This window comes from Furipterus horrens, unplaced genomic scaffold (assembly GCF_987537825.1).
Source record: "Furipterus horrens unplaced genomic scaffold, mFurHor1.1.pri manual_scaffold_7, whole genome shotgun sequence".
NCBI lineage: Eukaryota > Metazoa > Chordata > Mammalia > Chiroptera > Furipteridae > Furipterus > Furipterus horrens.
The window spans coordinates 111,397,815-111,422,500 of NW_028327177.1; the positions used below are offsets into that span (position 1 = coordinate 111,397,815).

General features: G+C 44.6%; 1 protein-coding gene and 1 pseudogene across 2 annotated transcripts in view; one reads left to right on the top strand and one right to left on the bottom strand.

Annotated features, from left to right (window-relative positions):
* The first annotated feature begins 6,168 nt into the window (after window positions 1–6,168).
* LOC150005060 (glyceraldehyde-3-phosphate dehydrogenase pseudogene) lies at window positions 6,169–7,137 on the top strand (annotated as a pseudogene).
* Window positions 7,138–20,548: 13,411 nt separating this feature from the next.
* IL20RB (interleukin 20 receptor subunit beta) overlaps window positions 20,549–24,686 on the bottom strand; it is a 31,659-nt gene continuing 27,521 nt past the window's right edge. The window contains exon 7 of one of the 2 annotated variants that reach the window (XM_090284288.1): window positions 20,549–22,751. In XM_090284288.1, coding sequence (XP_090140414.1) covers window positions 22,641–22,751 — 111 coding nt within the window. In that variant the 3' untranslated portion in view covers window positions 20,549–22,640. The remainder of the gene's footprint in view (window positions 22,752–24,686) is intronic. The other variant, XM_090284287.1, reaches the window with a different exon arrangement.

Genomic DNA, 24,686 nt, shown 5'->3' on the forward strand with positions numbered 1-24,686 from the left:
AAGTGTATTCATTTCCTATTGCTGCTGTCACAAGTTACCGTACACTTAGTGACTTAAAGCAAGAATGTGAATTTATTCTCTCTGTCCTAGAGGTCAGAGGTCTGAGATGGTTCTTATAGGGCTAAAATCAAGGTGTTGGCAGGGCTGTATTCCTTTTGAAGGCTCCACAAAAAAAAATCATTCCTTGCCTTTTCCAGCTTCTAGAGGCTGCCAACATTCTTTGGTTCATGGCCCCATGTCACTCTGACCTCTGCTTCCATCATCACAGCTCCCTCCCTGAGCCAGATTCTCCTATCTCCCTCTTTACACTGAAAGGATCCATGTGATTACATTGGGCCCACGCAGATAATCCAGGATAATCTTCCCATCTCAAGATTCTTAACTTAATCACATCTGCAAAGTTCTTTTCACCAGGTAAAGTAACATATTCACAGGTTCCAGAGATTAGGACACAGATGTCTTTGGAGGGTCATTATTCTGTCTACAACAAGAAGGATATGATAGCCACACAGGACAAACCCTGCACTAGTCTGAGGAAAAGCCACTGAAGTCTAGGCCGAGCCTCATCTGTGTCCTTCAAAAAAATTATTTTCACAAAGTGGAAGGAGTGGAAAGTACATGTCAAGAGATTAGAAGTGTGCAGGTGGTAAAGAAAAGGAGGCAGAAATATGGCCTCTACCTTGGAAAAGTCCAGCAATGGAAGATGAGAAGAAGCCTATAGTCTGAGGGGTAATCAGGCAAATGGAGGACAAGGAATAGCAGAGTCATGGAAATATGAAAGTTAGAGCAGGAGAACCCCTCTGGGACATGAGGAAATAGAAATAGAACAAGTCTTGAGATGTCCAGGCTTGAGGGCACCTCTGTGGAAATGCCATGCAAGGACCCCCAAGAGGAAGAGAAGTTCATCATGGCTCTTAGTGCTGACTCTTAACTGAGGTTAGGTGTTAACTCAACTTCCATGACTTTCTTGAGCAGGACTCAAGGCCGGGATAAGGAGCAAGAAGACAAACAACAAAGACAGTTAGGCTGGAAAATCAGCAGGTGGTATTATGGAGGCTCTAGGCAGTGAGTGATGTTGGTCCGCTAGAGAGAGTAAAGGCAAAACGGCTGAGCAGGCAGAGAAGGCTGGGGAGCAGAGAATCGAAGTAGGGTGAGGCAGGGGGACAGAGAGCAGCACAGAAGAATGAACAGCCAATCGAGGGTCACTATGCTACTGGCCTGCTGGGTGTGATGTAGGGTGTGGGGCTGAAGGGCAGGCACTTCAGAACAGATGGTGGAGGCTAGAGATGACTAGTGTCATATTACTAACCATGAAACACCCCTATGGTTCATAGAGGTGCACAGATGAAAGGTAGCAGCTTTCTTGGGTGATCCATTTGGTTCCCACAATCTAGTGGGCCCCTGGTGACCAGGAAGGAACAGACTCAGGTTTATTCTATCAGCTTCAGCAAAGGTTTCTATCATTATTTAGCACTAGATCTTTTTTTTTTTGTTGTTGGAGACAGGGGATTATAAAAGACATCTGAAATGGATATACTCAGTAAACCTTAAATATGCTGTCCCCACTTGCCACGCATATGTTTATCCAAGCTTGTCAGATGGACACTGACCGAAAGCACACTTCTCCCCCAGAGAAAAGAAAGATGTCACGGAAATTATCTTGGGTTCTATAGGTGACATTAGTACAGCCAGACTGCAGAGCATCAAGTATCAATTTACATGTTAGCATCTGTTGGGCTAAATGGAAATCCTACCTTTATTGTGTCAGTTATGTAGGTGAGAAAACTCCCCCTGATGGGGTGCTGGGTTGCATGTGGGCCCAGGGGCCACTTATCTGCTTATGTAGGTAGATTCTTTTCTGCTTGGCTCTAGAGGAAAATGCATCTTACATAAGGTGCTGCTTCATAGATAAGTCAGTTGTTAATATGCCTCAGACTGCCTTTGCCATGGCTATTATCACAGATACATGCGACGTACATCTTTTTTATCGGCATGTATTGTACTTGTGGTAAAAAAATAAAATTAAAAAGGGAAAGAGACCACAGGATGTCATTTGTTATTTTTTTTTAAAGAAAAAAAAATTGCTGCAGATTCAACCCATACCACATATTATTCCCAATGAATAAAACTGAAATATCAAACATGCATTAGTTAAATTTGTGGGTTTTCTCCTAACAGACTTCCATAGTTTGATGTAATTCAAAAGTACTTCCTTGGTGTTAGGCCTAAGCTAAATGAACTTAATAAATACTGCCTGCTATAATTCTGCCTCATCATTACTGTTTTAAAATGGATGAAGTATTCCCCTTTCCTCCCTCAAAGAGAAGATTTGGTAATCAAGTCTTCTAGCTGAGGAAATGGGGAAGGAGTCAGAGCCCCATGTGAACCTGGGCCATTTCTTCTTTACTATCCAGAAAGTGATCAGCCTAAGGAAACAGAGGCAGCTCAACTTGATTAGAAGTCAACTGTGCACTAGAGTGAGCCTCAGTTGCATTATTGGCTAACTCCTGCCCTGCCTTTGAAGACACTCACCTGCCTGGGTGTTTCAGAGTTGTGGGAAACTCTTTGGGGTGTTCAGGAAGCTATGAGACAAGAATATACTCCCCCATTTGTCTGAACCTGGGAAGACACAAACTTGAATAACCAGTAATGAAACCACCCAGGGAAGCCAGGGCCAGAACTAGGATCCCATAGAGCTAAAGGAGCCCAGGTGTTTCTGGGCCTCTGTGTCCTCATCTGTGAGAGGCCAAGAGTAGACTAAATAACCAGTGCTGTCCTCTGTGCTGACTGTACGTGTACCCACCTAAGAATGCTAGTCTGTCCTCTCCACACATTCCCAGGCTTCCTTCCTCATCAGGGACCAGTGAGGCATTGGCTGGGGATCCACTTGAGCCCTGGCTGAGCACCTCTCCTGGATAAAAGCCCAGATGCCAGATTAGAGTGGATACTAGGAGGAAGAGATCCTCCATGAGGTATAGGAAGGTAGGTCTGAGCACATGGATGGAGACTCCAAATGGAAAGTGAATCCTCAGCCAAGGCTGCAGCGAGTTTTGTTGTCACCAGCCCCAAGAGGGTGTGTGCTGACAGCTCCAGTTTCAAACAACTTGCACCAGGGGCTGAGGGAAGACTCATGAAGGGCAATGCTCCACCCAGATTCCCTTGGATCTCTTTCAGTATTTCTGTGTGCTCCTCTCCTGGCTTCTCCATGCTTTTGCCCACTTCTGCAATTCAGACCCTTCAAACAGAGATTAGTACAGCCAGACTGCAGAGCATCGAGTATCAATTTACATGTTAGCATCTGTTGGGCTAAATGGAAATCCTACTTTTATTGTGTCAGTTATGTAGGTGAGAAAAATCTCCGGCCCTGGGGTGCTGGGTTGCTTGTGGGCCCAGGAGCCACTTATGTTCATGAGTCAAGACCGGATGCTAGGGAAGAGTCTTAAATACTTTCCAGAGCTCCCTTATCCCTCTCACTTCTTTGCTGATCCCATGTCCCAATAGCAAACCATAATCATGTTGCCTTCTCCATCACCCTGAGCATAAAATGCTTAAATCAAGAACCCCAATGTTCACCTCCACCAAACCCCCACACACACATACCCTCTTTCTTACCCTCAGCTGCTGGAGCCTGGAGGCAGGTGTCACACAGAAGTGCCAGGGTACCTATGTTTTGTCCCAGACCAAAGAGGAAGACTCTTCTACCCAACCTAGTTCAAAATGCCCTCCCATTGTAGAGTGTAGTAGCTGAGAACACTGAGCAGGACAGGAAAACCAACATCTGGACCCCATAAACAGGCTGAGTGCTCAGGTTTAGAAAGAAGAAACCAGGGAATGAGAGAGAGCAAGAGAGTGAAAGGAGAATAAAAGCAAGTAAAGCACATACAGCCCCACCACCCACTTGTCCCATCAAGTGGGCAATCAGTTGTTCCATGGAGTCCTGACACAAGAACCCTGCATTCACTCATTCAAAAAAAGAGCTTAATCACCTATGTGCCTATCCATAGAAATCAAAGAATAAAGAGTCAGTATACAGATTTCTTTTATCTGCAGATACAAAGATAAAGACAATCAAAGTAACTAAGTCCAGAGTGAGTCCAAAATTGAGCAAATTACACTGGCTGCCTATCTTAGTTCATTGGGTGAGGAGAGCAAGTCATCTTGGAACCCTTGGGGGACCCTTCTTAGCTATACACATTAAGGACTTATATAATATTACATACATTTCAGGAGAGGATGTCAAGGCTCCATGGGGATATAAGGTATATACCTTATTGTTGATGTCCTGGAGGAATGTAACATGGTTGTTCTTGCCTGATACCCCTCAATCTGCAGACCTCAGAAGAAAGATGGATAGTCTGCAGTGGGAGCCAGGATTTTCTGGGAATAAAAAGACTAAGATCCAGACCTGAGGCTAAAACAGCTGACAGGGTCTATGAAAAGAAAAGCAGCATAATCTGGGGTAGGGACTCAGGCTCCAGCCAAAGGTCAGAAGTCTGAGGTCTGAGAATTTGTGAGGGAAGAATTAGATCTGGCAGAGTACTTGGCTGGGGCCTGTGCTGGGGTCCAAGGATAACAGCTGAGCACATGAGCAAAACATGAGTAAATAACATTGATGCCAGGGAGCGAACTCACTCTGCAGAAGACAGGCATCCATCCATCCAGGACCAAACTTGGGCAGGGATGCCCTGTAGCAATGACCATAGTTTGGTGCCCACCCATGGTCCTGGAACAGCATGGAGGTAGGATATGGAGGTCTTAAAGAGGGGATTCTCATCACCCTTAGAAAGAGACTATGGGGACTCACCAGGGTAGGCAGAAACATTAAAGCAAGAGCACAGAATTTTTATTTCAAGCTACTGATGTAGCTCACACACAAAAGAACCTTTTAAAAATGATATTGCAATAGAAATAGAGTGGGCACTGGAAGAGACTTGGCACAAGCTGGAAGAAGATAAGAAAGATCATTTAATTGGCAACCTGCCTAGGGAATCACCAGCCCTAGGGAATCTCCTACCAGCCTCACCACCGATGTCTTTAGAGGGCAACTGAAGAGGAACCTCTACTGATACCTCTCTTCAGAGTGCCACCACACTCATCTATTTAGCCTTCTGTCACCTTCATAAAGTCCTGGACTGAAGAGCTCCTCTAGGAAAGTTTAACACTAATTCAGTCAAGAGTCTGGCGTCCAGAGTAACAGCCAGCAGCCCCTCTGGCCATCTACCCAAGGCCCTGACTGCCTACAGGTGCGTTCTGCCTTCTGCCTCAGTACTGAGGGGACATGTGCATCCTCTCTGGCCTCCCTTTGCGTCCAGGGGAAGAGGCTCAACCCGCTGCTGCTGAGAACAAACTAAGAGAGTGCCTGGCCCTCTGTGGCTGTCCTCCGGCCCTGACAGTCCCCATCTCACCTCTCCTCTCCCCTCTTTGTCGCTGTGAAGTGACCATCTCTACTCCACATAGCCTCACAATTCACACAGGAATCCACATGCACAGCCTAACGCACAGCATCTTGGTCTGCATTACCTTTCCATAATAATCTCATATATCAAAGTTGGGAGGGACACCCCCCCCACGCGCACACACACACACTCTGCCTGTGAGCGACTCCGTTAGACATTGAATATCATTATCAGAATCCCCTCGTTCCCTCGGCTTCATATGCAAACTCCCGAGCTCCCTGGAGTACTTCCCGAAGAAAGTGCCCTGCGCAACGGACATTTGTTATTTTGCGGGAGAGGAGATTGAAACAAATTAAATGGAGCTCCGAGTTGGCGCCAGCCAAGACCTACATTGACACCTAGTGGCACCTCTGGGAACTACAGCCAGCTAGGTGGCTTTCTTGGGAAACCACACTTGGAAAAGGGAAACAAATGCCTATAAAATAACATTTACAAATATTCAGAAGAGGAGAGTGTAGGAAATAAATATTCACTTTTCAACACCTCTTTCATGATAGGCAAACCCGCACTTCATATTTAAATATCTTAACTTGGCAGGCAGAGGGAGAAATTGAAGCCATAACTCTTTCATCCCATCTCAGGATTGTGCCAAGTAGTGGAGAAAGGGAAATGGTTGAATAGAATCAAAAGCCTACCTGGACACTCTCTGCTTCTCCTGTTCGACAGACAGCCGTGTCTTCCTGTGCTGTGCCAGCCTCAACCCTGAGACATGATGGTGAATGTGAGAGTGAATGGATTTGGCCATATTGGGCGCCTGGTCTCCAGGGCTGCCTTTTACTCTGGCAACGTGGATGTTGTCACCATCGATGATCCTTTCACTGACTTCAACTACGTGGTCTACATGTTCCAGTATGGTTCTACTCATGGCAAGTTCAAAGGCATAATCAAGGCTAAGAACAGAAAGCTTGTCAGCAATGGAAAGTCCATCTCCATCTTCCAGGAGCAAGATCCCTGGAAGATGGCACTGAATATGTTGTGGAGCCCAAGGGTGTCTTCACTACCATGGAGAAGGCTGGGGTTCACTTGAAGGGTGGAGCCAAGAGGGTCATCATCTTTGCCCCTTCTGCAGATGCCCCTGTGTTTGTGATGGGTATGAGACATGATAAGTATGACAACTCCATGAAGATGATCAGCAATGCCTCTTGCACCACCAACTGCTTGGTCCCCTGGCCAAGTCATCTATGACAACGTTGGCATCTTGGAGGGACTCATGGCCACAATCCATGCCTTCACTGCCACCCAGAAGACTGTGGATGGCCCCTCTGGGAAGCTGTGGTGTAAGGGTTGAGCAGCTGCCCAGAACATTATCTCTGCTTCTACTGGCACTGCCAAGACTGTGGGCAAGGTCATCCCTGAGCTGAATGGGAAGCTCTCTGGCATGGTCTTCCATGTCCCCACCCCCAGTGTGTCAGTTGTGGATCTGACCTGCCACCTGGAGAAAGCTGCCAAATATGATGACATCAAGAAGGTAGTGAAGCAGGCATCAGAGAGCCTCCTCAAGGGCATCCTGGACTATACTGAAGACCAAGTTGTCTCCTGCAACTTTAACAGTGACACCCACTCCTCTACCTCCAATGCTGGGGCTGGCATTGTCCTCAATGACCACTTTGCCAGGCTCATTTCCTGGTTTGGTAATGAATTTGGCAACAGCGACAGGGTGGTGGACTTATGGTCCAGATAGCCTCCAAGGAGTAAGACCCCTCTGGACCACCAGCCCCAATGACAGGAGGAGAGGCCCTCAAGCTGCTGGAGAGTGCTTAACCCACATTGATCCTCCAACACACTGAGGATCTCCTGACCTCCACTTTCCATCTTAGACCTCCTAGGGCTTAGCGAGCCCTACCTTGTCGTGCACCATCAATAAAATTCACTGTAACCCCCCACACACACACACACAAGTATGCAAAGATTGTTATTGCAGTATTTGGAATAACAAAAAAAAATGGAAACAACCTAAAAATACAGGTGTTTGTGACAAGATTTTTGTTATTGTTGCATAATTTAATTTTACCTTTATTTGGAGTCTCCATTCCTCCTGGTGTTAGGAAATGTAATTGTAGTCAATCCTGGATAAAGTCAGGCATTTTATATCTAAACTTAGTCAATGCAGAAGTTTCTCTCCTTACCTTGGCCCCTAGGTTTAGAGGCCTACCTCAGATTATATTTTAAGTGGGTAAGTTTCTGCTCTCCAAATCTCCAAATGGAAGCTTATCATTAGCCCCTCTGTTCCTGAGTCCCTAAGCTTTATCTGGAGAGTTTTATAGCACCCCCATATGTTATGTATAACCTCCAGAGGAGGCCAAGGGTCCTCCCTTTTGGAAACCCTGTTTCTCCATTACTTCCTTCCCATCTGCCCTCTTCCTCCTCCTCAGCTTAATCTAGTCTGGGGTTGGAGAGAGGGGGAAGAACTGCCAATATATAATATGCTCAATCTTATCTATCTTGTATCCGGAATGAGAACAATTTGCCATATTTTGCTGCTGATTCCACTGTGACAGCTTTCTACAGCAATGAGTATCTTCACATCTACTTTCCCAAATCAGGAGCAGAGGAGAAATCCAAGGTAAAGGGATTGTGGGATGAGTGAACTATAACTGGTGATAATTCACATATTATCCCATCTCAGAGAAAGATCTGGAAGGAGACACCCCTAATACTAACAAGCTCATGCCTAGGGTGAAAGAGGAAGGGAATGAAGGAAGAAGCTTTTTGTTTTATAGCCTTCCGTATCACTTGAACATTTAACTGTAAGAATGTACAAGGTCTGTCAAAAGGTATCCAGACATGTAATATGAAAAATGGAGACATTTATTGAAGAAGATACAAGATAACAAGAAACATTGTACACAGTACAAAGATGCCTCAGTCCCCTTCAAAGTAGGCACTTTGGGACCTCACACAGTTCTCCCAATCGCCATCAGGTGCCCCATCCTATTTTCTTGAATCTCATCACTGGTCTGACACCTCTTCCATTTAAAAGGTGATTTTAGTTTTGGGAAAAGCCAGAAGTCGCAGGGCACCAAATCTGGGCTGCAGCAGAGCTGAATCACCTGGGTGATTTGATGTTTCACAAAAAAAAAACTACGTGAGGTGTGACGCATGAGTGGGCACGTTGTTGCGGTGAAGCTTCCAATCACCAGCTGCCCAAAGCTGCGGCCTTCTGAACCATCCAAATAGTTTCCATGGAGGAATGCTCAAGCCTAATATAAAATTTGATGCTGATTCATTGCTCTACCTTCTCAGTCATTTTGAATGCAGAGGCCATACAGTATATATGCTCATTCAATAGCGTCTACCACCCCCACTGACTAGTACAGTGAAGTTGTCATTGTTCACACATGCACATTCCAGTCCACTCTTCTTGGCTGCCAGGTCACATAGACGTAGCACAGCTGTTCTTGTTATATCAACAATGCCTGGCCTTTTTCCAGACAGACCTTGTCATATTCCTTTTGGAGATCTATTTAACTAGTCTAAAGATTAAGGTCTGAAAATCTAGACAGATATTCATTTATTTCCCTTTCTCTTCTTTACAACCTTTGAAAATGTTGCCTGTGAAAACTATGCAATAGAATAGCAATTTGAATGTGTCACAGGAGATGAGGCACTGCTGTTTTTATGCTTGTCAACCCTGTTCCCATCCTTGTCTCTTCTAGAAGACCTGCATCAGTGGGGACCTAATTACAGAGCCAAGTTTCAATGCTTAGGAAAACTCCTGGAGTAAGTCCCTACTGTATGCTGTACCTACCATGTGTCTGAGTCCTAATAACGGATGCCTCAGCTCATCACAAGCTGCATGTGGACCAGAAGAAGCAAAATGTTTTTGTTTTTGTTTTTAATGAAAAATAAAGGGTTTGTTTAATCAGCTTATGGAGAAAAAAAGAAGTAGAAGGTTGTGGAGACTCCAGTCACATGTCCTCTAGTCTCCTACCCTGGGCTGAGGGTAGGCAGGAGACACTCATGGCCCACGTGTTTCTTGTCATAAGAATGTGATCGGTGTGACATTGGCTCACAACTTCATTGATGCTGAATCTCCTTTTTCTGTTCCTAGTGAGGTGTGGTGGTGTTCGGGAGGGATTGCTTGGTTTTTCTTATTTCTCCCTCATCACAAACAGTGCCCTTTTTTGAACTGGAATTTTATTCAGTTGTGGACATTTTTTAGCCACTCCTCTCCTAAGCTCTCACTAATTTCCTCATTCTGGAATTCCTCTTGAATGTGTTAAAAATTTCTCAATCTATCTTCCATGAATCTCAACTTCTTATTCATATTTTTCATTTCTTCATCTTTTGGGCCTGTATTATATTTAATTTATTTTTCTCTTTTAATTCATTCACCTCTCATCAGCTATTCTAACCTGATATTTATCCTACTTATAATCTTTCTAATTTCCAGTAACAATATTTTCACAACTACCTGTTTATGCTTAATAATTTCCTGGTTTTATTGCAAAAATGCTATTCCCTCCTTACTTCATTAATATGTAACATGATGTTGAACCTAAAAATAATATCCAAGTATTGTACCTGTCACTCATTGAGAGGATATAAAAAGGATTAAGTTGTAGGACATTTTAAAGGGTTTATGAAGAGGATATCATTGGAGAGAGCTGTTTGAGTGCTCTGAGTTTCATTGCCCTCAGGGAAATGGGAAGAAGGGGCAGCTTATCTCTAAAACCCAACCTTAGGATTCTATGCAGAGAGTCTGATGTGTATTCCCTGCTATTGGGTACCAGGCTCACTTGGAGGAGGTCAAAGGGACTATGAATGCAGAGTAGACAGCAGTGTCTGGGAAAGCAAGAGACTAAGAAGGAAAGCTGCAGCTGCATGGTAGTCTGGATTCTCCTGAGAAACACAACCAGACATATATATGGTGGGTGAGGAGGGCAAGGGAAAGAATGATAATGAATTGGTTCACATGACTTTAGAGACTAAGAAGTCTCAAGATCTGCAGTGGGTGAACTGGAGACCCAGGAAGATGAACAAGTGGGTCCGAGAGCAAATTAAGCCTGAAATATTGCTGGAGGTAAAAACGACAAAACTGAAGTTGTCTTACCTGGGGCACATCACGAGAAGGCAGTGTTCTTTGGAAAAGACAATAATGCTGGGAAGAATAGAAGGCAGCAGAAAAATAGAAAAGTCAAGAGCCATAGGCATGAGTCTGCAGGAGCTGAGCAGGGCTGCTGAGGACAGGACAGTGTGGACATCACTTTCATAGGGTCTGAGTAGGAAATAACTTAATGGCATGTAACACACACATCAGGGTCTATCCTAAAGGGACCATAGCCTTCCTTTGTTCGAGGAGTTCTAAGTCTGTAAACTGGCTTAAGCCTGATAATTGATCGAAGGACCATGATTGTCTGTTTTTATGATTCAGGTTAGACTTTCACTCACTTGATCTAAAACTATTCTGCTGACACAGATCAAGTAAAAATGTAGTAGGCTTTTAGGAACATTGTGACCAACTCACCAATGCCATATGTCTGTGTGAATCAGACTATTTTGACCACTGCTCTGACTTGGCTATCCATTACACTAACCATGTCCACTTTACCTTTGGGGGTTGAATGTCACTACTTGTCCCCTGGCACCCCAGATTCAATTGCTCTCACTGTGTTTAGGTTTCTCAATTCAATGACTGCAGGTCCCACTGTAAGGTCTGGCCCACAGAGAAGAGTGGTCATAGAGCCTCACAAATATATTCTATATGATATTGGTGAAAGGTATGTCTTCTGGGCCCTCCTGTGTGTGAGTGACCGGTCTTAAATGACAAATCCACTCTAACATTCTAATCTCCCTATGTCTTTGAATTCCTTCCTCATATTAAATCAAGGCAGGTCAGCCATTTTTAATATGATCACTATGGGCTGCTTTTTGGCCCACTCAAACTTACAGGATCCCGTTCTTTCCCAATCAATGCCCTCACATTAACAATAGATACCAAACTGCTAGAACCCTTTCTAACTCTTGAGCTGCAACATAAATTCAGAATCTCTACGTAGTATCATTATCAATAAATTTGACCTGATTCAACTTTATGTTCTTTCTACCATTATCTCACACTCTTAATTTCCATTCCCACACATGTTTCTCTGATTCATCTGTATAAATTAGAAAACTCAAGCAGTTCTTTCGGAGTGTAGCATACCTCCTCAAGAATAACACTTTGTACCTCACCTTCAGGGACCTGCTGGGACTTGAGACTAATTATAGGTCTAAAAGCAAAGGGGTGGTGGGAGTGAGTCCTCGGGAGAATCAGGATTTTGTTGCATGACAGCTGCCTCAGAGGAAGCCATTACAGTTTCCTCAGTCAACGTATGATTACTTCCCCCCTCAGTGGGGAATCATATCACTGCTTCCACTAAAAGTGGAGAGGCCTCTTCCACTAACAAAGACAACTCATCAGAATTTAGGGACTGAATGTCCCCAGTTTCATCAGGGTCATCCCATGCAACCCCACTCCAACTTACAGGATCCTGTTCTTCCCCAATCAGTGCCCTCACATTAATAGTAGATCCCTTGCAAGGCTGGGACTTCAAATTGTATTGTATTTCAGCTGATCACAGGATGAGATTCTGCATTATGGCTACAGAAGATAAGAATTTTTTTCAGGACACACAAAAGTCATTTATGTGGCATTTGAGCTGGGGATTCAAATTCTAAGTTGATCCTTTTCTTTTGCCACTTTATCCACTAACATTAGGAGCAACCAGCCAACCTTACATACTTTTGTTAGTTTTCAGATCTGTTTGAAAGTATTACATGTACAGTCACCTAGCTCCTTGCTTCTTATTAGTAGCCAATTATTGATTAGGACTATCCAATGGAAATATTTTGTGTATCTTCTATTGCCAAATCATGCCATGGACTATCAGTGCCCTCTTTACTATAGGAAATAGAGTCACTTAGCATCTTTAAATCTTATCAGATTAGAGAACCAATTTCAGAAACCCCAGAATCAATTCAGAAAACTCATCCTTAAAATTCTTTAAAAAAAAATTCTGTTCCTCTGGAACCACTCTCAATACCAAAATCCATAACAGTCTGCTTTACATAGAAGATATAAATATTCTGAACAGAATAGAGAAAGAAAGATGTATTATAAGGAACTGGCTTATGTGATTATGGAGACATTTCTGGTGTGTTTTTAGTTCTAATATCTTCACTTGGCAAACTGGAGATCTAAAAGAGTCAATGACAGAGTTCCAGTCTGAGCCTAAAGGCCTGAGAACCAGGAGAGTGGATAGTGTAAGTTAAGTTCTAGTCCAAGTCCAAGTCCGAATTGATGTGCCTGCTCAAAGACAGGCAGAGAGAAAGAATTCTTTCCTACTCAGCCACCTCATTCTTTTCAGGCCTTTATGGGGTTGGATGAGGCCCACTTACAATGGGAAAGGCAATCTGCTTTACTGAGCCTACCAACTCAAGCGTTAATCTCATTCAGAAACACCCTCTCATACATATCCAGAATAATGTTTATTGAAATATCTGGGCACTCATGGTCCAGTCAAACTGACACATAAAATTAACCATCACAAGTTGGAAAAATAAAATTTGTTGTCTACATGGGAGTTACAGTCTGAGAGTTTCAGCGGGAAAGCTTAAAAAAAACTCATCAAATGCCCATAGGAAAAAGAATCAGCTTTAAACCACAGCCCATCCCAGGGAGCCTGAAACCAGTTCCAATCAAGTAAGACCTTTCCTGACCCCTCTTTCCCTCTTCCTGTCTTAAACTCCAATCTCAGATACGTCCACAATGCAGCAGGTGAAGAAGGAGGAAGTAAAGCACAGATGGAAACTGACTACACCCTTCCCTGCAATAAAAAAGACCACCTGCTAAAGAACCAAAAAAGCTTTATCTCTCATTAGAGAATATGAAATTTTAATTATGAATTTAAACTCTGAGTTAAAGTGACTATAGAGTGTTCTATTACCCAAAAGTGACCAAAAAAGTCATCAACAGGCAAGAAAAAAGTATCCCTCCTAGTTAAATTTTAAGGGAGGGTAAGAGATATTTCATGAGTCAGTAGATTTTCAAATTATTCATTACTTCTCTCTTGTTATGAATTATTTTGTTTCTTGAGTCTGAGATATCTGCCTAATGATGAATTTTGTCATCTCCTTTGTCATTTTTGTTTCAAAGGCTCATTCGCTCATTCTTCATGAGACTGTTTTCCATGAACACATCCTTCTGTGGTAGGAACTTTTGCAGCTGCCTTAGCACATTCTTTCCAGTTTGCACATTCTGGACCAGGTCTTCCATTATGGAGTTTGACATGTTTGCTTTCAGAAAACAAAGTTCCTGATGCTACAGTTCTATGCAGGACCAGCCCTGTTCCCATTTTTTATGAAGATGTCCTTTTTTCTATCTGCACAATGGGAAGCAACACATTTCTGGAGTGTTGTCAGCCTCCATTCACTGGATAGACAAGACAACCAGTCTCAACCCCAGCTTCATGTAGTGAGCATGGGATGGGTCCACTCTCCTGCCAAGCATGGACTATACTCATTTCCATGCCCACATGAGCTTTGAAGCCCAGCCTATGTATACCCAGTTCCTCTATCCCTGGGATACACATCATCAGGTTACTCTATTTATTCTTCATTATTGGTCCATAAAGATTCTATGTGTGTGTTTTTTTGGCTATCATACTGTTACAGAGTGGGGTCCCCCAAATTCCCCAGAGCAATGGTTGAGCAATGGGGGAAAGGGAGAACTTTGGGGATGTCTTTGCATATCTATGGCTGGTAGCTAGGGTCTTAGTTATGCAAATGGCTTTGGTTCTTCCAAGGCCCTAAGGAGATGGGAGGGGCTTTGACTGTAGAATGGTGAGGAAAGAGCATATGGGGCCTGCGCAAGGTTCTGTGAGTGGTCAGAACCAGTTACCACATCCACTGCATCACAGGCCATGGTCAGGGATTTAAAAATAAGGTGGCAGCCATTTGCAAAGAGAGTATCTTGTGGTTTTAGAAGAAAAGAGAGCACCAAGCAGTTTTAGAAGGAAAGAGAGATCCATGAGGCTTTGAAAGGGCAGAGGGAGATTCATGTGGTTTTGAAAGGCAGGAGAGAACCATGTGTGATTCAGTATAACACAGCACATGTTTTCCTGGACTGTTATACAGAGGCTGATGACATCATACCCTAGATCCTAAAGGAGACAGCTGGCAGATAAGGGATGGGGAACTTCTGGGCATCTTTTTGGCTTCTAGCCTTTTGGGGAGCAAAGAAAGTGCTGGGTCCCGTGGGAGAACAGGGCTCTAAGCAGGAGTGCTCACTGCCCTTCCCAGGTTGGAATATTGTAACTAAAGACCTGTTTTCCTCAACACTAGTTGTTGCATTTTACACCAATGCACCACGTGAAAGAACTCCCTTTCACTCAGTAACAATACCTCTGTGGTTGGAGGAATTTACAAAAAAGATTTGATGTGTGTTCATTTTATCATTTTGATCAGATGTCTTAGACACCATTGATCTAGACAAGCAAGATAAATGGACTAGCCCCAAGTCATCTCACTCAGCCAGTGAAGTGGACAAGGTCATTTCCAAAGTAGTAACATTTAGAAGTCTAAGAGGGCAGCAGCATAGGAGGACTCTGAGCTTTCTCCCTTCCATGAGCAAACTAAAATATACACATATGGACAACAATTACTCATGGGAGGTAACTGAGGGCTGAATGAACAGCTTCTGAACAAACAAGAGAAAGAGAACAAATAGAGAAGACTGGGAAGCTGCGAGAGCCATGGGAATTCTCCACGCCCAGGAGCCAGTGAGAGGTGAGCATTGCTGCTTCCATCCCCACCCCTTCCATAGAATGTACTGAGCTCTATTCAGGTGCTTTGGCCTACCTGCAAGACCACCACTGCCCATTCACAGCTATACTGCCCAGAACCTTTTGCCTTTAAACAAAGAGAACAAGCAGAACAACAGAGCATCACCACACCTGGTCTCTCTCCCAGAAGATGCTCCAGCCCAGCAAGCCAGTGCCCCAGGTGCAGTAGGCTCCAACCAGCTTCCCAAAAATACCTGGCACGTGAAGCCTGTACACAGAAGTCGCTTCTACACAAGACCATTTTCTGTACAACAAACAAGAGAGAGATTGTATAGAGAAGGCTGGGGAGCCACAGGAGCTTTTTGGGGATGGCAGGAATTCTCCAGGGTTGGAGACGGCAGTGAGTGCCATTATTTACAAACCCTTCCACCTCCACAGGGAGGGTGGGAGCTCTATCCAAGTGTTCTGGCCCACCTGCAGGGTCTCTGCAGCACTCATTCCTAGACACATCACCCAAGTCCATTTTAGCCCAAAGAAAGCAAGCAGGATCAACAGAACATTACTACATTCACTGGCCCCCTCACCCCTCCCCCAGCAACCTGAAGCTGCTCCAGCTTGGTAGGCCAGTGCCCCAAATGCCTTAGGCTTGTCTTTGCCTACCCAAAGTTAAATTTCTCCTTCAGAGTTTAAAACTTTATTAGAAAGGGACAGGAGCAAGGAAGGATAAAAAGAAAGAAGGAAGGAAGGAAGGAAGGAAGGAAGGAAGGAAGGAAGGAAGGAAGGAAGGAAGGAAGGAGAAGGGCGGGGAAGGGAAGGAGAGGAAAGGAAAGGAAAGGAGAGGAAAGGAAAGGGAAGGAAGAGGGGGAGGAAAAGGAGGGTAAAATGGGGATAAATGATGATGGAAGGAGACTTGACTTGGGGTGGTAAATACACAATACAATACACAGATGATGTACAGTTGTGCAATTGAAACCTATATTATTTTATTAACCAATGTCACCCCAATAAATTCAATAAAAATAAATAAAAATTAAATTTTCTACAATGTACAAGAAAAAAGAAAGAAATTGTAGAAGAAAAAGAAGTAAAAGCCCTGGCTGGTTGGCTCACTGGATTGAGTGCCACCCTGCAAACCAAAAGATCACAAGTCTGAGTCCCGGTCAGGGCACATGCTTGTGTTGTAGGCCAGGTTCTCAGTTGGGGGCGTGTGAGAAACAACCAATAGATGTTTCTCTCCCTCTCTTCCCTCCCTGCCCTCCTCTCTGAAAATAAGTAAAATCTTATTTAAAAAAAAAAAAGAAGGGAGGACAGACAAATCCTTTTAGACAACAAAGAAACTATCTCACAAATTGAGCTGCCTACAGTTACACAAATTTAAACTTAAGCACCTACTTGCTGCCATCTGCTAAATCTAGTATTCTTCCACCCCATTGGCCATCCATGATCTGGGCTTAATCTGAAGAGAGGGGACTATTCCATCTTGAACTAGTTCCAATTTCAAGACTCAAAAGTGAATGTGAGACAGTGGTAAGTTAACTTTAATGAAACAGGCCTTATCTGAGAAAGCCCTTTGATATGGTTAATGTAGGCGGGATGACATCAGAGGCCTCTAGTTCTAGTTTCTAGACTAGAAACCCAAGTTGATGTTTGTAGGCTTCAGTTTGGTAGAAGACTTACTGACTCCTCCCAGAAATTTGGAGGTGTGTTGTTGGCCACACTGTAGATAAGTGATTTAAGTACAGGAGGAAAATGTAGGCATTCCTGTGGTTTGTACAGGCACTCATGTTTCTAACAACCAGGCTTTAAAAAGTGGGTTTTTAAAAATTCCCCTGATGGTATCCACAGGAGGGACAAGGGACATACACCTCCGCCACAGTAGGAGAGTTTGTGCATCTGCCCTTAGGGTTTTTTTGCAGGTACCTGAGCTTGGCCTACCAAGCTGTTTTTCCTCCAAGGTCCTTGGTGGGGTTTTACAGCCTCTGCCGGGCTTGCAGCCCTTCACTGAGGAAGGCAGGGAGGGCTGTGTCTCCCTTTTGTGAACCTCCTGCTCCCACATGTGCGTGCTTCCACCTCTGGCCAGAACGGGTTTTTCTACGCTTTGTTGTTAGGTTGTTGTGTTACAGAACCCCTGGGCTGCTCCAATTGAAAACAAATCCACGGGCTCTTTAGTTAGGGGCCCGATTGCCCGCCGCCAAAATTATAACTCTCAATACCAGAGTTTGGTGAAAAGAAAAAGAATTGTTTATTTAACAGTTATATAGATTTTGTTATTTGCGGATTTCTGTTGTTAAGTCTTATGCTCTTTAAAACACCCACAAACACATATCCTTGCTTCCCCCCCTTCCAAACCAGGCTAGTTTTAGGAAAGTCAGAGAAACCGTTTCCCTACTTTCCAAACACAGTTCAGCTTTACCAGCAGCTGCCAATCATTCAATCTGATTGGGGAGGTCCTTTCTGTGCTGTGGTGCCCTCCAGCTCTCAATGCAGGACCACCTGGATTCTCAGCCTCCTTGCAAACTGCCTTCTTCCTGCAAACCGCGCAGATCTCCTCTCCTCCTCAAAACCGCATGGCGAGAGCCTCTTAAAGCAGCCTGGAGACCCCTTCTCCAAGCCACATGGAGAAGGCCCCTTCACCAAGCCACGTGGAGGGAGCACACGAGAGAGCGAGAGCCCGAGAGCGCGAGAGCCCAAGTCAGAGAGCGAGAGTCAGAGTGCCAGAGCCAGAGCACGAGTGAGAGCCCGAGTCCGAGAGCGAGAGAGTCAGAGCGCCAGCGCGAGAGCACGAGCCAGAGAGCGAGAGTCCCAGTGAGAGCACGAGCAAGAGCCAGAGAGAGTCTGAGCTAAAATGTCTGCAGCTGCCTATATAGCCCTGATTGCGTCATCTGACGCAGTGGGCGTTGCAAACAGTTCTGACCATTCACAGACCCTTACGTAGGCTCTGTGTGCTTTCCATACCATCCCCTGGTTCAAGACTCCTCCCATCTGCCTGAGGCTTTGGATGCATTAAAGCCATTTTGCATAAGAAAGACACTAGCCACCAGCCTCAGGCATGTGGAGGCATTCCAAAAGCTGCTTCCTTCTCCCCATCCCCCAGCTGCAAGCTCTGGGGATTTTTGGACTCCCTTGTTTCTGTAACAGTTGGGGACCTGAAGCCGTGAGCCAGCAGGAGACAACTGTAATTTTAAGTCAGCTCTTGTATGGCATTTCCAAATTTCGCAGATTGGGTGCCACAGTGGTTTAAAATGACTTCCTTGGAACGCCTCCAGAAAGTCAGTCTAGCTCAGGGGTAGGCTAGATATAGGGCAAAAGGGGGAGGTAGGTAAGGGCAGTGCAGAGGAAAGAAAAATAGACTGGAGAGTGAGGTAGAGGTCAAGGGCCCCCGCCTGGAGAAAGAGCCACGTGAGCAGAGGGAAGCCCCTAACATTCAGATGAGCACGAGTGAGGAGATTGTGGCCACTAAACTCTAAATCCACTTATGATAGTGCAAGTTTGTGAGGAGACACTCCCGTGGAAGTTTTGTAATTGAGTTCTCATTCTAGGAAATTTGTCTGGGTTTTCCCTCTCTCTATCCAGGAGGCCCCAGGCGTTTCTCAGAAGTGGGGACAGAATGAATATTCCAGCATTTAACACAAGGTGGCGCCAAACACCCGTGGACGTAATGAGATCCTCCCCTCCAGGTAGGCTCCAGGAGCTGGCAAACGTCCCCTGAAGGAAGCGAGTGGGGCAGGATTGAAAGGAAACAGATCTGCACCCACAGAGTTAGCCGTAATGAAAAATAAGGCACACAAAAAATAAGGGGGGAAATGTTTTAAGAGATGGGGTGGAGTAACACAGATGTTCGGAAAATAGTCTACAGTCCCTTTGTAGAAAGATCTTAGAACTTGGCCATGAAACCCCTGGCAGGACAGGAGCTAGGCAGGTGCACAAAGAGTGCAAGTGGAGCAGCCCGTGAGGAGGCTGATGCTGGTGGTCAGGTGGCCTCGGGGTCGTGGCTTAGGCCAGGAAATGGTGGTGATGGAGGGAAATGCCTTCTGATTGCTGTATTTACATTTACTAGTATTCTTCATTGATACAATGAGCCAATAAGCCCAACATGATTGAACAACAAAACTAAGTAGAAATGCATTCTATTCGTCTTTTTTGAAAATTCTTTGGATTAGAATTTGCTCTTTTTGTGCATCCTTGTGGACTCATGACTTTTCAAATTTATTGTCAAATGAAGTCAGCCAAGATTCTCCTTTTGGATACTCCTTTTGGATTCTCCTTTTGGGGTTTTTGTACACTGGATCCTGGATGTTGACCCTGGCTGGTTTGGCTCAGTGGATTGAGCGTCGCCCTGCGAGCTAAGTGTCGCTGGTTCGATCTTCCAGTCAGGGCACATCAGAGAAGGAAGACTCTGATTCCAAAAAACCTCCGCTGCCTTGCGGCATACCTCTTCAGGGGAAAGGCTAAGGGAGTAAACCCTGACAGAAAATCCGGAGCCGGAGTCCTTAAGGCGGTTTGACGTTGTAGTCAACACCGGCAACTCCTGCGGCACACCTGAAGCCAAGCTGTAGTGACTCCGTCTTTCCCTTGGACCCTTCAGCTGCGAAGAGAGGGGGGGTCTGCTGCATGGGCAACAGCAGACCCTTCATATCACCCTGCCCAGGCTCTGTAGCTTCAGCTTCACTGGAGAGGACACTCCAGCGTCATCGCAAGATGTCGATTCAACACGGGAGGAGACAGATACCGTGTCACTCCCGAGTCGGACTGCACAACCATTCTCGGTGGTGCAGATAGACTCTTAAGAAGCTACACCATCGTCTCTCGAGACGGACGGCTGCCGACAATCCTGGATGTTGTTCCCTGAAAGCAGGACTAAGAAAGCATGGCTTGATCCTGGGGTTGAGCAATAGCAGGGAGTGCAAGACATAGTCAGTCTTCATTGTCATCCAGTTGTATTTACTAATTGTGCCCCTTTTTACTGTTAAAGTGTCCCAGAGGGGAGGAAAGACCTGGAGTGTCAGAACATAGTACTCCAGGAGAGAGGAGGCTGTAACTAGCTACAGAGGAGGCACCCCTCTCCTGTGGGAACTCGTTTAATGTCTGGTATATGTTTGGGCCTCAGTGAATGCATATTGGAGACATGTGAAAACAATAGAATAACCAAGAGAACTTTCTATATACCTATATATGTCAGCAAGAATGGATGGGCACTGGGACTGTGAGAGAGACTCAAGCAGAGGGAAGTCAGGGGTCATTTCTGGGTTCTGAGTTTGGACAGGTGACAGAAGGACAGTGGTCAGGGTGGAGGGGCTGGGAAGAGGGTAGAAGGAGAGGGATAATCAGTGTAGTAGTACAGTCTTTATTTTTGCAAATTGAAAATATGTTTACAGTTGAAGCCAAATATAAAATTAACAAATACTCTTAATGAAAGAGTCAAACAACACAGAAGCATACAAAATGGTACAAAGGAAAGGATCTTCAGCGATCTCATCTTCCTAGAGAGAGCCCATCCTTTGAGTACTTGAAACCCCACCAGGTGCACAGAGGGTTGTAGGTCTCTGTCTTGTAGGGGGAAACACCTGGCTAAGACAGTTAGATCATCTCCACCACTGGGCTAACTAGAAGGGGACCGGGAAGTGGGCATGGAGGCAAACTAGCTCAGAGGCTCCAGAGCTGGGAGGGGTGGGGCCTAAGGGAGACACAGGCTTTGCCCATCAATCCCTTTGTAAGAAACAAGGAAATAGTGACTCCCAAACCTGTAGAAAATCATTAGTAACAAAGGGCAAATGTAATTAGAGGATCTCTGAGAAGGAAGTTGACAGCATTAGCATATTTACAAATCACAAAAGGGGCATCCTGAACGGGGAAAGATAGTCATCACCAGACAAAGGGAAAATAGGAGAAGGTAGTTGACAGTAGTAGCATATTTACAAATCACAAAAGGGGCATTTAGATAATTGCATTAGATTATAACTCTGGAGTAACCAGTAATGGAGAAACAGGAGAGAAGGGGAGGGGAGGGGGAGCTAATCGCATTACTATAAGACCAGTTTTCTTTGTCTACTTGGGGTGCACATTCTCCTGGCTGAGGGTGCACCCGACTCTGCAGACTCGTGAATAAATGCCTCGCTTTGCTGCTCAGGTCCTGTGTCCCGGTTTTTATTGTGAGCATTTCTCACTCATTCACCCCTCAAAAAACTTCCCTCTTCTATTCCGCCTCTGACCCTCTCCTCCACTAGGAGAGGAAGAGAAAGAGGCTTCCAGAGGTAGGCTGTGGGGCTAGGGACACTCTGAGTGACCTGTCTTGAGGAAAAGAGGTCCCCAAAGAGATTTCTTGTGAAGTGAGGCCTCCAGGAAGACCCAAGAGCACTCTGACCCAGTGAGGCTTTAGCCAGCTGCCTCAAGTTAGGGTTCTCACGTGGCCAGAGGCTGCCCCTTTATTCTTCCCATGCCCATCCCTCACCTAAGGTAGCCCACACCTCCTGACCAAAGTCTGTCTTCAGGGACCTCTCAGAACTCAAGGTTTTTAATGTAACTAGTTTGTCTTCCAAACTCCTCTGACTTTAACAGTTGCTCCTAGAACCCTAAAGACCACTATTTTGGAAGAAAGAAACCCAAAAGACTACCCAAGGTGACCCCATATTTATTTTTAATTCTATACTTTAACAACTCTACAGGAAAAAGAAACACAGCAAATATCACACTTATTGACATGCTTCTACATTGTCATCTCATCATGCATGTACATTTCAGCTGCTGTCTTCAATGTGCACACACTATTTACCCTTTATAGTATTTCATGTACCTAGAGCTTTCTTGCATACCCCAGATTCAGTGGGGCTGTGGCCTCCCTCTCAGTCGTTGTAGAGCAGGCTGAGCCATCCACCTCTGCGCAGGCATTTGGCTTAAAGTGAAAACAACACCATTGTACCCATCCATCCTTCCTTTCCTTTTCAAGGCTTCCTCTAGGAAAGCAGGATCTCCAAGCCAGCTGGTGTATAGCGTTTCTGATCACTCCTGTTATACTTTCATATACTGCTCTTCAGAAAAGCTGAACCAGTCACAAGTACAATGCCACCGATTTCCCTACAGCTCTTCCAGTGCTGGAAATACTCATATATATGGTGTAACAGTTGTATAGTTAATCCATGCATTTTAGAGATGAGAAAACTGAGGATCAGAGGGACAAAGTCACTTTCCCTAGGGTCACTCTGCTAGTGGATGGCAAACAGATCCAGTTCTGCAAGCACATATCCTGCCCCCACTCAGCTGTCTGCCAGACTCCTCTGCCTCTGACAGTTGCTCCTAGAAATGGACACAGAAGGCTCTTCTGACTTTTGTCCTTGGAGGAAAACAGAAACACAGCCTTTCCCCCTCACGGCAGCTTTGTCACACAGACCAGGTTGCTCAGCTTCATCTGGGCCCTTCCCCAAGCCTACTTGACCCAGGACCCGAAGAGTTCCTCAGGTGACAGCACGGTCGTGGCACACGCTTCCACCTCTTCCTTCCTGCAGCTGATTAACTTCTGGGGCGAAGTGGTGATTTTCTGAAAAATAATTTCCATGAATATTTATTAGGTGAGTAGAAGTACTAAAGTAGTAGCTGTTGCAAAGACTATCACTGAAATCCCAATTATGTGATTAATTAACTTTCAAGCAACAAAAAAGCCCCAGAACAATTCTAACTCCTAGATCAGGGGCTTCCAACACTGAGATGTCTCCCAGTTCACTGACCAGCAGATCTGTTGGAACCCTGCTTCATCAGTAGTTCTCTCATTGGGACGCTGCCCCACAAAAGCCCAGAATGTAATTCTGGTAAAAAAAAAAAAAAAAAAAAATCTAACATTTTTCTAGCAGAGAACTCTGAAAATAGCGACCTGGTCTGAGATGCTCTATATACAGCACCTAGCAAGGTACCCAGTCCAGAGATGGTGCTTCTGCAACACAAGTCCCTTCCCTACTCATATTTCATGTTCCTGCCATCTTCTCCCAGTGGCCCCATTACGTAGTCCTAACTGGTTGTAGAAATGCAGGTACCAACTTTTCAGAGCATCCCTGCCCCAGCCATTGCTTGCCTGCTCACCTCCACCAGATTCACTAGTTTCTTCTGCAGTAATCTCCCCTGGCCCTCCCCTTCATCACTCCAAAGAGTGGCTCATGAGCACAGATAAACAGGCACAGTGGTTTCCTCCACCTCAGTGCCCAGGAGACATCAGCTTCATAGAGTCGGTTGCCCTTGATCCCTGTTTGTAAAGAGGCAGCTTCAGGGGATCTCACTCTTAAGTGTCCTCGGGCAAATCATAGGAAAGGACAATGTACAAGCAGGGCTCATTGAGTGCAGGTGTGTTTGTGGAACCCACCACCAGTTCACTGCTGCTGGTCCAGTTAGATTCTCAGGACATTGGTTACCTAAATCTGTAGTGGTTATACTTGATGATTTTTTTTAAATTCTGGAGCAGCACTGCCCAATAGAAATATAACGCAATTTAAAATTCTCTAGTAGTACATTTTAAAAAGTAAAAACAGGTAAAATTAAACTTAATAATATATTTTATTTAAAATAAATATTATTTCAACATGTAACTAATACAAAAACATTAATAAAATATTATATATTTTTTAACTGAATCTCCAAAATCCATTGCGTATTTTATATTTACAGCACATCTCAATGAGGTCTAGCCACATTGCAAGTACTTAACAGTCACATAGGGCAAGTGGCTACTGTATTGGAGAGAATAGTTCTAGAAGATTAAAGTAAAATAGTATTACCTCAGAATTTCAGAAGGTGCAAAACTATTGTCCCACAGGTTAGAACAAACTTTCAAGTAAGGTTCTGCTGATATATATATTATTTTGTTTGAATTAACTTTTAATGTTTAAAAATAAGGAGATTTCTCATGAAAGTCTAGATGTTTCACTTGTTTATTATTTAAAACTTGAAGATCTTGCAGCACTGGTTCACATACATCCCCTCTTGGGAGCAACCTGCTGCAACAGAGAAGCAGCTGCCTTCTTGAGCTGGAACATGTTTGCCATGGTCCCCACCATCTAGCCCTACTGAATTACATTCATTGCACTGCACAGTCACTCCTTCCTTCCTTCCTTCCTTCCTACCTTCTTTCCTTCCTTCCTTTCTTTCTTTTTCTTTCTTTTAGCCTAAGTGGGCCCCTGAGGCTCCATTTTCTACAAAGCACACAAAGTCATACTTGGGATGGTCCATTAAAGAATGACTAACTTGGGGCCATCGTTATGCTGGCTACCCATATTACAGGGGAATGTGACAGCAAGAAAAGACAGAATAAAGTGAGCCATGGAAAGGAAAGGGAAACCCGTCAGCACCAAGGCCTCCATACCCATGAAGCAATTATGGATGAAAGACAAGCAAAAGAAATTATAGTTTAAAACAGGGAATATACACTGAGAAGTGTTACTATAATTTTCCTTGCATATATATTTCTGCTTTAGAATGTTACTTTGTG